The sequence below is a fragment of the Populus nigra genome, chromosome 4, assembly GCF_951802175.1.
Source record: "Populus nigra chromosome 4, ddPopNigr1.1, whole genome shotgun sequence".
Classification (NCBI taxonomy): domain Eukaryota; kingdom Viridiplantae; phylum Streptophyta; class Magnoliopsida; order Malpighiales; family Salicaceae; genus Populus; species Populus nigra.
In genome coordinates this window covers 16,711,662-16,723,847 of record NC_084855.1, presented here as the reverse complement: position 1 = coordinate 16,723,847, position 12,186 = coordinate 16,711,662, and the positions used below count along the sequence as shown (strand labels likewise).

Here is a 12,186-nt window from a genome sequence, read left to right as displayed (position 1 = left end):
TTGTAGGAAGGTCTTCTATCTTTCCATAATTCATATGATATCTTTTCTAAATTTTTGTGAGGTATTTTATTAAGTATATAATTATCAGTTAGAATTGTCTTTCCCCACAAGTTATGAGATGCTCCCAAACATATCAATATGACATTCATCATTTTTTTAATGTCCGGGTCTTACATCCCACAATGCTATTTTGTTGAGGTGAATAAAAAGCATAATTTGTTGAATAATACTATTTCAGGAACATAATTCACTAAATGGTGCTTTGCATTCTCCATCTCTATCATTTCTTATTACTTTTATTTTCTTATCAAGTTGATTTTCAACTTCATTCTTGTAATGTTTAAACATTTCAAGAGATATATATATCTTTACTTCTAAACAAATAAATATAACAATACTTTGTGCAATCATATATAAAAATAATATAATATTTTTTCCACCTCTAGTTTGCATAACTTTAAATCACCAATATCCGAGTGAATTAAATCTAAAAGTTCACTACTTCTTGCAATTAAATGAAAACAAGTTTTTGTGATTTTTGATTGTACACAAATCTCACACTTATGATTTTTAAGAAAAATCATTATTGATAATAAATCAAGATTTTTTAACCTTTCAATAGAGTTATACCTTACATGGCTTAACCTATCATGCCACATATCACTAGACTTAATCAGATAAGAAAAAGTGACATTAATATTAATTTTGTCATTCTTGGTTTCAAAAGTCATTATATTTATTTTAAAGAGATCATCACTAAGACATCCTTTTTCTATGAACATTTTATTTTTAAAGGGTTCAAATTTATCACTCTCAAGAATTAATTTAAAATTAATTTTTCTTAATAATAAATTAGATATTAAGTTTATTTTAATATCAATAACATGACACACATTATCGAGGATCAAAAGGTTTTTAAAATATAATATTTTTTATTCAAAAATTCATCCATGTATAAATATTCACTAACTACTTTATAAGTTAAGAATGTTTTTTTCAATATACACATATCTCGTCTCAAAACACCACTAATTAAAAATTTTAATACTTTCTTTGTAAGTAATAACGAACATGCTTGTTTCTAAAACTTTATAAGAAAGGTGATCAGTCTCATTGTTAATATTAGCTTCAACAATCATTCCTCTCGATCTATGCCATGACCCCCGTATCACAATTGCCTTAACAGAAATCACAAAAGTTTGTTCAGTTTTGAGTAACCAATCAAAGTTTTTGTTTGTCAATGGAGCTTTCTAGAGAGTTGCGGTTACCATTCCGACACCAATGATGGAATCTACGGCGAGGGAAGAGCACAGCACTATGCCCATGAGCTTCTCTTCCATCGCCCTCTCTTTTCCCAATTCTCATCTCCCCCTTTCCCCCCGTCCCCTTACCAAAACATGAGGGCAGAGCTGAAGCTAAATTAAGATAAAAACGACGTAGTTTGCAACTATGACCTGTATCTTCGAGGATGGCGTCATAACTTTAGCAAAACACTAGTGTGCGTAAAATCACTAGAAGGGCACTTAAACGACGTCGGGAGAAGGAGTCCTCCTAAAGAATAGAAAAACCCTAAGGCCCTTTTTCATCTCATCCCAATAGTCTCTCACCCGCGCGGCGATCTTTTATCTGCTGGGAGAGAGAGACGGTTCCGTTTTTGTGTAAATCTAGAACGTCTTTGAGGGAGTAAAATTGCAAAAATGAGCAAGGCAGCAGCAGCAGGTGGAGCCAAGGGGAAGAAGAAGGGAGCGTCCTTCGTCATTGATTGCGCCAAGCCAGTGGAGGACAAGATCATGGATATCGCCTCTCTCGAGAAGTTCCTCCAGGAGAGGATCAAGGTTGGCGGGAAGGCCGGTGCTCTTGGTGACACTGTTACCGTCACTCGTGAGAAGAGCAAGATCACCGTTACTTCCGACAGCAACTTCTCTAAGCGGTACTTTCTCATCGGACTTTCTTTCTGACCATTGCGTGGATCTGTCCTGTCATCTGTGCGTGGATTTTGCTCTTTGAATGAAACCCTCCTTGATATTATGCTAAATATTAGATTTTGTGTTTTTTCTGGAATAACAATAAATAATTGCCTCGGCATTTCCTTAGAAAAATTAAAATCAGCTAAGCATGTTCTTAGCCTTCAATGCAGTTGCAGATAGTGAACATGATGAAAATCAATGTGATTTCTGGACTTGTTCCGCATATTTGAAAATGGGGAACAAGGCATTGTTATCGTAGTAATTTTGCAGATTGGGAAACAATGATATCTGAAACAAAGTTGTTTTTCCCTTTTATGCAAATGACTGAGGAGCAACTAGTGGGAAGCAGGTTCTTTATCTTTGCATTGATAAAATATGGTGATTGGTATTCATTTTAAGATCTCTGAATCGTGTCCACCTTATACTGGATATATAACCTAAATATTATTTCATATTATTTGTGTTTTTTTTCCAGGTATCTTAAGTACTTGACCAAAAAGTACTTGAAGAAACACAATGTGAGGGATTGGCTTCGAGTTATTTCTTCAAACAAGGACAGGAATGTTTATGAATTGCGTTACTTTAACATTGCTGAGAATGAGGGAGAGGAGGAAGACTGAAGACTCGGTACACTATTTTGTCAGATTGTTTACTTATTTTAGGGCGTCCTTTATCTATATCATCTGTTGGATCTATAGGCTTGTTCTTTGAAATTTTGGCTACTGATAAGTGGATTTCTATTTTCTATTTTCTATTTTCATGTATTAGATGTTATTAATACCATCCGAATTTCTTGCTAGAGTTTGTCTATAGAGATTGGCATGGCTAGGTTTTTATATATGCCTTCTCTTTCGCATCATTATAGTTTTTGCCACCCTTGTTTTGAATCAATGCATACTCATGGTGGTTACCTCTACTCTACTGCATTGGTGTTTGTTATGAGTTTCTTGTTTCCAAATGAGAAGGATTGCAGCTTTTCTGATGTTTTAATGCCTGGTCTTGTACCCTTATCTTTATTATGTAAATTTATAAGATAAATTACCTTACTCAAGGTTTTCGTAAGTTTCAATATCATCAATCAAGACTCTAATATCGAATAGAATTGATCTATAATACAACCAATTTTAATAACAAACAAGTGCTTGAACGGTTGCTACAAAATACCATTTTGTAATTGTACTACTTTGAGTTGAAAATCATTATTTTTCATCATATGTCATCCTACATATTCTACATTTCCATCTCAACTCATTTCCCTTCAGTGTGCTTCTAAAACCCTCTAAAGTTTATTTAATTGATTCTAGCTTACTATTATTTTCAAAAACGTTTTCACTCACCACCATCTTTTTCTTTGCACAGATAAAAAAACAACATAATACTAAAAAAAAGTACGATTAAAATAAATATTTTAGAATATGCCATTCTTTGAAAGAAAATAAACAAAACAATAACAAAAAATCAATATAAAGAAGCTCTCTAAACCTTTCAAATACAAACTAGCAAAGTGCTATTAAAAAAGCAAGCTACATTGCACTGAAAAGAAACAAGAATCTCCATCCTATCCTCCAATTGCCTTGATGAGAAATAATTTTTGAAATTTTGCATTTGTAACCATTCAAATGGGTTAAAGATTCTCACCTTCAATGATTATCATAGTTTTCTTTCTATAATTTTTAATAGCTACCAAAATAATCCTGAAACCTAAATTATAGATATCTGACGCATGCACTATACCATTTAATTTCTACCAAGTGTCCTAGTTTGTTCTAAAAGGAAGGGTAATAATTCACAAATCATAAGTTGATGTCATGAGAATGGATCCATGGATTTACATGCACCTAATTAAAGCTACTAACATAACAATACAATTATTAAAGTCAATTTGACAAGGCTGAAGAATCACATGAACTAAACAACATGCATTTTTAATGAAAGAAACATAAACACAATACAAGAAAAATAGAAGATCTACAACACCAAACATTCAAAACCTAGAAACACACCATTTCACTCACTACAACACCAAACTTGACCAAATTTACTCATTAGAAATGTGTAAAATCTCATGGTTCATAGAGAAAAATACAAGCTTCAATAAAGACAGTAAGACATAAACCAGAACTACAGTACAATACAAGCTTAAAAAATACAAGCTTTACATAGAAAACCTTGTGGCACACTGATAGATTACAGGTTTCACCTGAAGAGTCCTCTAAAGTTTTGAGTAGTACTTTTGCAATTGAAAGTATGTTTTGGTAATGACAAAAGAAAAATATTATTTCTGTCTTGAATAATGCCAATTGAAATTCCTATAATAGGACATTAGAGAAAAATGCATGCAAGCATTTTCTAATAAATGACAAAAAAGTTGTATCTACATGAAGAAAATGAAACATAACATTGTAAAAGGAACAACTAGATTCATAATAAAACAAAACACATAGCAGACTTATCCCCTAAATAAGAATTTTGTATCACCAGCTTGAAGAATAAATAAACTTGTTGCAATTAGGGAATTAGGAGAAGAAGGTTACATAAAGGATTGGCCGATAAAGGAAGAATTGATCATTGAGGTAGTCATTATGTTCAAATGATGTGTATATATAAAAAAAAGACATGTCATTTAAGTGATGTTGTGTGTTTTAATTAACTTTCATAGTTTTCACGTGTGGCTTAGGAAAGAATAGTTGAGGTGCTGATTTCAAGATTGATTTTCTCTGCTTATAATTTCTTTCTGTTGTAACAGACTTAATAAGAAAAAGTTAATAATTAAGTATTACTCCAAGGAATTTAAAGATTCCTCTCTTTCTCTCTCACCTTCTCTTCTTTATCCTTTATGCCTTTTTTTCTTCCATTAATTCTTCTATGATTTCTTTATTGTGAATATGAGAATTTAGTTTGCTCGAAGTGGTATTAGAGCAAGCATAATTGGATTCTCACTATGTCATTTGAGATGAGATTTTGAGATGCTAGGAAGGTGGACGAAACTGTCAACCAGGAGCATACATAAAAATATGACCAACTCTAATAGCAGCTTAATGATATACAAGTTGATACCAATGTAAGATTCACAGAGCTTAAAGAAGTTATAAATGCTCTTGTTTATAGTATGGAAACATCATTGTAGAAGCCTCAACTCTCAACTAGTAAGTCTAGTACATCAATGCACCACAATACCCAATTGCAGAGGATTCTTTTGCCAAGTTCAACTTGTCAAATAAAGGCACACCTTCTTTTATAAACCATGTAAACCAAAACATGAGTTTCCTATTTTTGAAGGGATAAATATTCATAAGTGGATTTATAAAAGTAATCAGTATTTTGATATTGAGCATAAAAAACTTAAGTTGGCCTCATAAAGTGAAATGGTCTTGTATTGGTATCAAAATTTTATGAGAAGTTTGGAAGGACAAAAAAGTGTCTTGACAGGAGTATATGGAGTCTTTATGTTGTAGATTTAGGGGGGAAGGAAATAATCCTTTAAAGGATTTGATTTGAAACAGAAAAAGTAACTTTAAAACTTACATCAAGGATTTTGATATTCTTTGGAATATGGTTGAAGTTTTTGAGAAAAATACCTTGAGGTTTTTCATTGGGAGGATGAAAGTAGAGGTTAAAAACTTAGTTAAGATGTTTGAACTAAAATCTTTAAAACAAGCTTGCACATTAACCATGTTACATGATAACACCCTTACCTATAAATATTTCATCTCTATTCCTAACAAACAAACTTACCATTTAGCCATATACACATACTAGAACAAGAACTACCCACCACCTAGCTACAATAAAAACTTACATGCACATCACAACGACATCTCTAAACCAATCCATACAGGCATTTTGCTAACCCCAATCCATAACCCATCAATACCATAAGAACCATTAAACTTATAATGCATAAGGACCTGGATGAAATGAGAGCCAAAGGCCTTCATTTTTGGTATGATGATAAATTTGTGCTTGGGCACAAGTGTAAGAAAAACAAGCTTTATTCATTATAAGTTATTAAATTAGAAGAAGAGGGTAATAAGGAAGAAAATGATGAATTTGAGGCAAACACTCACAATCCACATACATCTTTTAATGCTCTAGGAGTTACTGGCCTAAACATTATTAGAGTCACTAGGAGGGTTGACAAACAACCATTGTTTATCCTTATAGATTCTGAAAGCAAAAACAATTTCATCAGCACCCAAGTAGCTGATAGGTTGCATTATAAGCTCACCAATATCAAACCCCTAACTGTTCAAGTAGCAAATGGTATAGCAATGATCTGCATTTCAATTTGCAAAAACTTCCAATGGTTAATGCAAAGGAGTAGAATTTTTAGCTGATGTTTTTATTCTGAAATTAAAAGATTATGATATGGTCTTAGGAACTATGAAGAGATATGGATAGCATTTATGTGGAAAGGTCAATAAGTGATTCTCTGGAGAGATGGTTCAGTATTAGTGGAAGCTGTTAGATTTAAGGAACTAAATGGCTTATTGAAAAACACTAGATTAGTTTTTGAAATTAATCTATACATGTTAAGATTCATTGAGGACCAGTGCCAAAAAGTGCAATTGATGTCTACTATGTTACAACCTTGTGCTAATAAAAATGCTGATTTTAAAGCTTTAAAAGTAGGTTACCAAGAATTGTTTAAAGAACCTAGGGGTTTACCACCACTAAAAAGTCATGACCATAATATACCATTGAATAAAGGGTCTAATCTAGTCAACCTTAGGCTTTATAGACACTTAAGTATACAAAAAGATGTTGTTAAGAGGATGGTCAAATAAATGTTGGATTCTGGAATCATCCAGCACAATTATAGCCTTTTTGCTTCTCTAATGGTCCTAATAAAGAAAAAAAAGGGTCATGGAGACTATGCATTAACTATAAGGTAGTGAACAAACTCACAAGGAAGGATAAATTCCTTATCCCTTTAATAGATGACCTTTTAGAGGAGTTAGTTGATGCAACTATTTTTTTTCTAAAACTGACCTCAAATCTAGTAATCACCAAATAAGAATGTCCCATAAGGATGTTCATATGACAACATTGAAGACTCATAATGAGCATTATGAATTCATAATCATGCCCTTTGGCTTAACTAATACCACAATAACATTTCAAAGTCTAATGAATGAGCTATTTAGGGTTTATTTGAGAATAATTATTCTTGTATTCTTTAATGACATTCTTATCTACAACAACACTATGACAGAACACTTGGAACACCTAAAGATTGTATTTGAGTTGTTGAAGGCTAACAAGCTATATACTAAGGCCAACAAATGTGTTTTTTGTAGTAATTAAGTAGAATACCTTTGTCATGTTATTTCTGAAGCAGGGATGTCAACTAATTCTTAGAAGATCAAAGCAATTTTGGAATGGGACATACTAAGCAACACTAAACAGTTGAGGGGATCCTTAGGTCTCACTGGTTTTATAGGATATTTGCAAGAGGTAATAGCACTATCTGTAAACCCTTAACTAATTTGCTAAAAAACAATTCCTACAAGTGGATGGAAAATGCAACTACAACCTTCAATCACCTCAAAGATATAAGTTATGACTAATCCACTAGTGTTGGCATTGCAAATTTGGTTAAGTAGTTTATTGTGGAAATATATACTAGTAGTGATGGAATGAAGGCAATCCGAATGTAGAAAGGACACCCCATTCCATTCATCAACAAGTCATATGGGGCAAAACAACTGACACTCTCCACTGACACTCTCCACCTATAAAATAGAGATGCTAGCTATTTTCCATGCTAATAGAGGCATTATTTATGGGGTAAATATTTCAAAATCCACATTGATCACATTAGTTTCAAATATTTATTGGAGAAAAAGATGACTTGTCCATTGGAAGGGTATGACTCTTATAAAAGCTACCTGAGAATTCATATATTAGCCTTAAGGAGGGGCAACTATTGCAAGTGGGGAATTGATAAAAGAAGGATACAGGAAGGATTGGCTAATAAAGGCAGAACTGACTATTGAAGTAGTCTTTATGTTAAAATTATGTGTATAAATAAAACAAAGACATGTTTAAGTGATGCTATATATTTTAATTAACTTTCATAGTTGCCACGTATGGCTTAGAATAAATGGCCGAGGTGATGAATTCTAGATTGATTATCTCTGCTTATAATATTTTTTTCTATTGTAACAGACATCATAAAAAAATTTGATGAATTAAGTAGTACTCCAAGGAAGGAATTCGAAGATTCCTCTCTCTCTCTCTCTCTCACCTTATTTAACCTTCTCTTTTTTATTCTTCATGCCTCTATTCTTCCATTAATTCTTCTGTGATTTCTTAATGGTGAATATGAAAATTTAGTTTGCTTTAAAACTTTTATGATAAACCCTTAATCAATCACGATATCAATGATCTTCTTAATAAGACTAGGAGATAGAGAGATTGAGACGGAGAGATTGAAAAAGGCAAAGAGCTTGGGGCGGTTGGGTCTAATAATACTAGGTCTGATAATAATCGAGTGATCAACTAGCAAACGCTTTATAATTACTACTTTTGGCATTGATTTCTCAATTGATGTGAAAAAACATGTAAAGATTGAGAGAAAAAATATAAAGAGATTGAGAAGGTGTGAGAGTAGAGACAAAGAGAGTTTGAGGGGCTGAGTCTAATAATATGCATTAGGGTTAGATCAAATGAAATTTTAATATTTATACTAGGTTCAATTTGGTTTGAACAGGTTTGATTCAGACCGGTTCACTCAATTTCAGTTTTTTAGAATCAAAACTGAACCAAATCGAATTGTTTTTTTTTTCTAAATGGTTTATTCAATTTTTTTTATGGTTTGATTTTTTTAATTTTATTAGTTTGTTGTGTTTTTTTTTTTTTTGCATGATTTTATGCATTGTTTGTTTTTACAATGCAAAAACGTTTTTTACAAAATAATTTTTTTATATTTTTTTATTGTTTTGATAACTAGAAAAATCACGAATCTGGATAGAATTAACATGTGTGTGTTTCATGTTACTTTGGATTATTTTTGTTGTGCTCTCCTCCCTCAAAGCTCTGGCATTATTTGATAGGAAGCTTTTAACTATTTTATGTTTTTTTTCATTCTTTTTAGGTTGCTTCCCAATAATTGAAAAGGTATCTTGTATCCATTGAACTCTCTCCAAATAAGGTTTTCTAGGATTCCCTTTGTATCATCCTGCTACAATACAGTAATACAGATTCGTATCAAGGACATTGGCCTGCTCTGCTGTGCTTATTTTGCACACAACACAGGACCCCGAGAGCATGATTTAACCCCGAGAACAATGCGCATGTATTGTAACTTGTTATGTGTGAAAGAATTTAACAGGCTGCTCAATTGGACCAATCATGTTTTCCTTTTAACAATGGCGAAGTTTGATTCCCCCCCCCCCCCCCCCTGGAAAGCCTAGAGCACCGTTAATCTTGCTATAAAGAAAAAACGGATCACTTGACAACAGAGATGGAGGCCAGCTCAAGCAGAGAACAGGAACAGCACAAAATTTGAGTTAACCCAGGTAGGATGGGAAGAACATAAAATCAATGCATGCATTGTTCATCACAAGAGCTCAACGGCATGGCCGTGAAAGTTAAAAGATACTTCTACAAGTGGGGATTCCTCGATTCAGAAGTCCCAATTCAAGTATCAACCAATTTATTGCAGCAAGAACCACAGTTGAACTATCTTCAAACAATATCCTACTACAACACCTAGCAGCTCCATTTTGGAAAATTCATCAGTGGTAGGAATAAAACCCCATTTCAGGGAAAATTTCCTCTTCACCACCAAAACAATGCCTTGCCTAAGCAAATGCACCCGTACAAGCTGTGGCTGGAGTTGCTTCCAGCTGTTTCCTTGGAGCACTGTACTTCTTGGTAATGAATCTGCAAAATAACAATAATATAAGATGTTATCATAGCAGTTTTTAAGAGATTAAAATGGTTACTCTGATGTAGCCCTCTGCACATCTACCATAAGAGAAACAAAAATAAGACAACCTCGCAGAAATTGAAGCAAAACCTGCTTTCCCTATAATTTATCTCATTTTTATGCTATGTTCACACCAATAAAATGCCAAAAAAAAAAGTATTGATATCAACAAAATATGGAATAACATATGTAGGCATACAACTTGTATGTTTTTTCAAGTTACCTGAAGAAATCCCGCCACATCAACTCAAACATCAACCAGTTCATTCCAGCTGCAGGTGAACTGCTACCACCACCACTATTGTGATTTGAGGCAGCAGAAATTGTTCTATCAATAAAATAATATCATTCATGAGTGCATGCTTTCTAAATGATATTGAAAAAACATTCAAGAGGAGAGAAAATTAAGAAAGAATTTTAGGGCACACCTTGTAGCAGTCTTTTTAAGCTCATCAAACATGGAACGGGCAGAGACGCATCCCATTGTGAGCCATGGAGAAATTTTGCAGGAGAAGTTTGCACCGTATATGCTTTCATGGCTGCCACCCTTGGGAGGTTGTGCTTGACACTCAGCTGCAAATTTGTTGAGCCTCTGTAGTGCTTCAGTCTCGCCTCCCACCATAGAAGCATTTGCAGCTGCCTTTCCATCCTGCATTTTTATTGAAGGACAGCATCATGAGTGCAACCAAAAGTAATGATAATAAGATCACAAAGCATTATGTTTTGGATAGATGGTTCCTGGAATATGCAAGACGAGCAGTTTACATGAGGAATGGTAATCAAACAAGGTAGCAATGCAAACAGACAACCACTTTCAAACAGTCTAACCATTTTTAAAAATGAAAACCTGGGATTGGCAAGTATTCAGGCTAACGATGCAACAAGTACCCTGATGTCAACAATTCAGATTACATGATTATAGCATTAAAAGGCCAAATTGATCTACTAAATAAACGCTGTTTCCATCAATCACTCACATGAGTCATAATTGAACATCATATTGTTAAAACATAAAACCTTTTCATTTCAAGTTAAATCCTAGCCATCTAGTCAAAGTCTGATTTCTATTCACATTCTTCCTACCAATAAACCGTCATCATAACTAGAGTTTTCAAAACAGAAATTTGAATGATCATAAAAAAAACAGTGAACAATAACAACATCTATAACATAATCAAAGCACACAAAAGCATAGCAAAAGGACAGTTTTAACTGAACCTGAGCTGGGTTGAGACCCAAATCCAATAAATTTGGGATATCCCCAGGCTCCACATCTCCTCTTGAAGGCAAACCCTTTAATTGATCCAAAGTCTCAATGGTCTTCCTAATCTCCAAACCCTGCACTTTCTCCTTGAACCCACCATAATTCGATGGCATATCTTCCAACTTGAAAGGCAAATCATCCAAATGATACAAGGTACTTCCCCAAAAGTACTTAACCTCAACTCCCTCATCTTTCATGAGCTCTTCGATCTTCTCCTCCGCCTTAACCTCATCATGAGACACCTCTCTATGTGCATACACAGCATCAGCTCCAATAGCCTTAGCCAATTCAACCAATACAGTCTCTGGTCTCCCAACTCTCACCACAAGATCAGACCCTCTAGCCTGCAAGTTCTTGCGGAGGTCAGAGACCGATTCAATCAAGAAATTGGCACGATAAGGCCCAGTCTTGTCAAATCCAGAGGAGGATTTCCCATAGTCTCTCGGGTCAAAACAATAAACAGGCAAAACAGACATGGAGTCATTGTTGGCAGAGTTGAGGCACTCATTGTCATGGACACGCAAGTCATTGCGAAACCAAACGATGCAAGCTCGACGAGTTCCGGCGGCATTGGAGGGGTCGGAGGGGCGGCGCGGGCCAAGAGTGAGAGGGGTATGGAGAGGGTTGGCAGAGATGGTAGACTTGAAGGAGAGTTTGGGAGAAGAAGTGGAAGAAGTGAGAGAGAGGTGAGTTAGAGAGGTGGCTTGAGTAGGTATCTTAGCCTTGGTTGGAGGAGAGGAGAAAAGAGTAGAGATTTTGGGTTGAGTGAAAAAATGGGTGGGTAAGATTGTGGGAAGAGAAAGAGAAAGAGAAGCAGTGGCAAATGGGGACGAAGAGACAATGGCAAGTTGCTGCTGGTGGTTTTGGTCTTCTGAAGTGGATTCTGGGGTGGTGGTTTCCAGGTTTTGAAGATGGGGATCCATTTTGGTTTGGAGAAAGAAAGAAGATAAGCTGTTGGGTCTGGTTTGTCTTTGTGTTCTTGTCACCTTACATAATGGTTATTTTGATTGTATGGTTGT

The 12,186-nt window shown here is 34.5% G+C and overlaps 2 protein-coding genes across 2 annotated transcripts; one reads left to right on the top strand and one right to left on the bottom strand.

Annotated features, from left to right (window-relative positions):
- The first annotated feature begins 1,548 nt into the window (after positions 1 to 1,548).
- LOC133691136 (large ribosomal subunit protein eL22z-like) lies at positions 1,549 to 2,957 on the top strand. Its single transcript, XM_062111483.1, has 2 exons — positions 1,549 to 1,930; positions 2,443 to 2,957. The coding sequence occupies exons 1-2, from the start codon at positions 1,698 to 1,700 to the stop codon at positions 2,585 to 2,587; spliced, it is 378 nt and encodes a 125-aa protein (XP_061967467.1). The 5' UTR covers positions 1,549 to 1,697; the 3' UTR covers positions 2,588 to 2,957.
- A 6,653-nt stretch (positions 2,958 to 9,610) lies between these two features.
- LOC133692294 (blue-light photoreceptor PHR2-like) lies at positions 9,611 to 12,186 on the bottom strand. The gene is made up of 4 exons (XM_062113132.1): positions 11,122 to 12,186; positions 10,332 to 10,552; positions 10,127 to 10,231; positions 9,611 to 9,857 (listed from the first exon to the last, which is right to left on the bottom strand). The coding sequence occupies exons 1-4, from the start codon at positions 12,088 to 12,090 to the stop codon at positions 9,776 to 9,778; spliced, it is 1,377 nt and encodes a 458-aa protein (XP_061969116.1). The 5' UTR covers positions 12,091 to 12,186; the 3' UTR covers positions 9,611 to 9,775.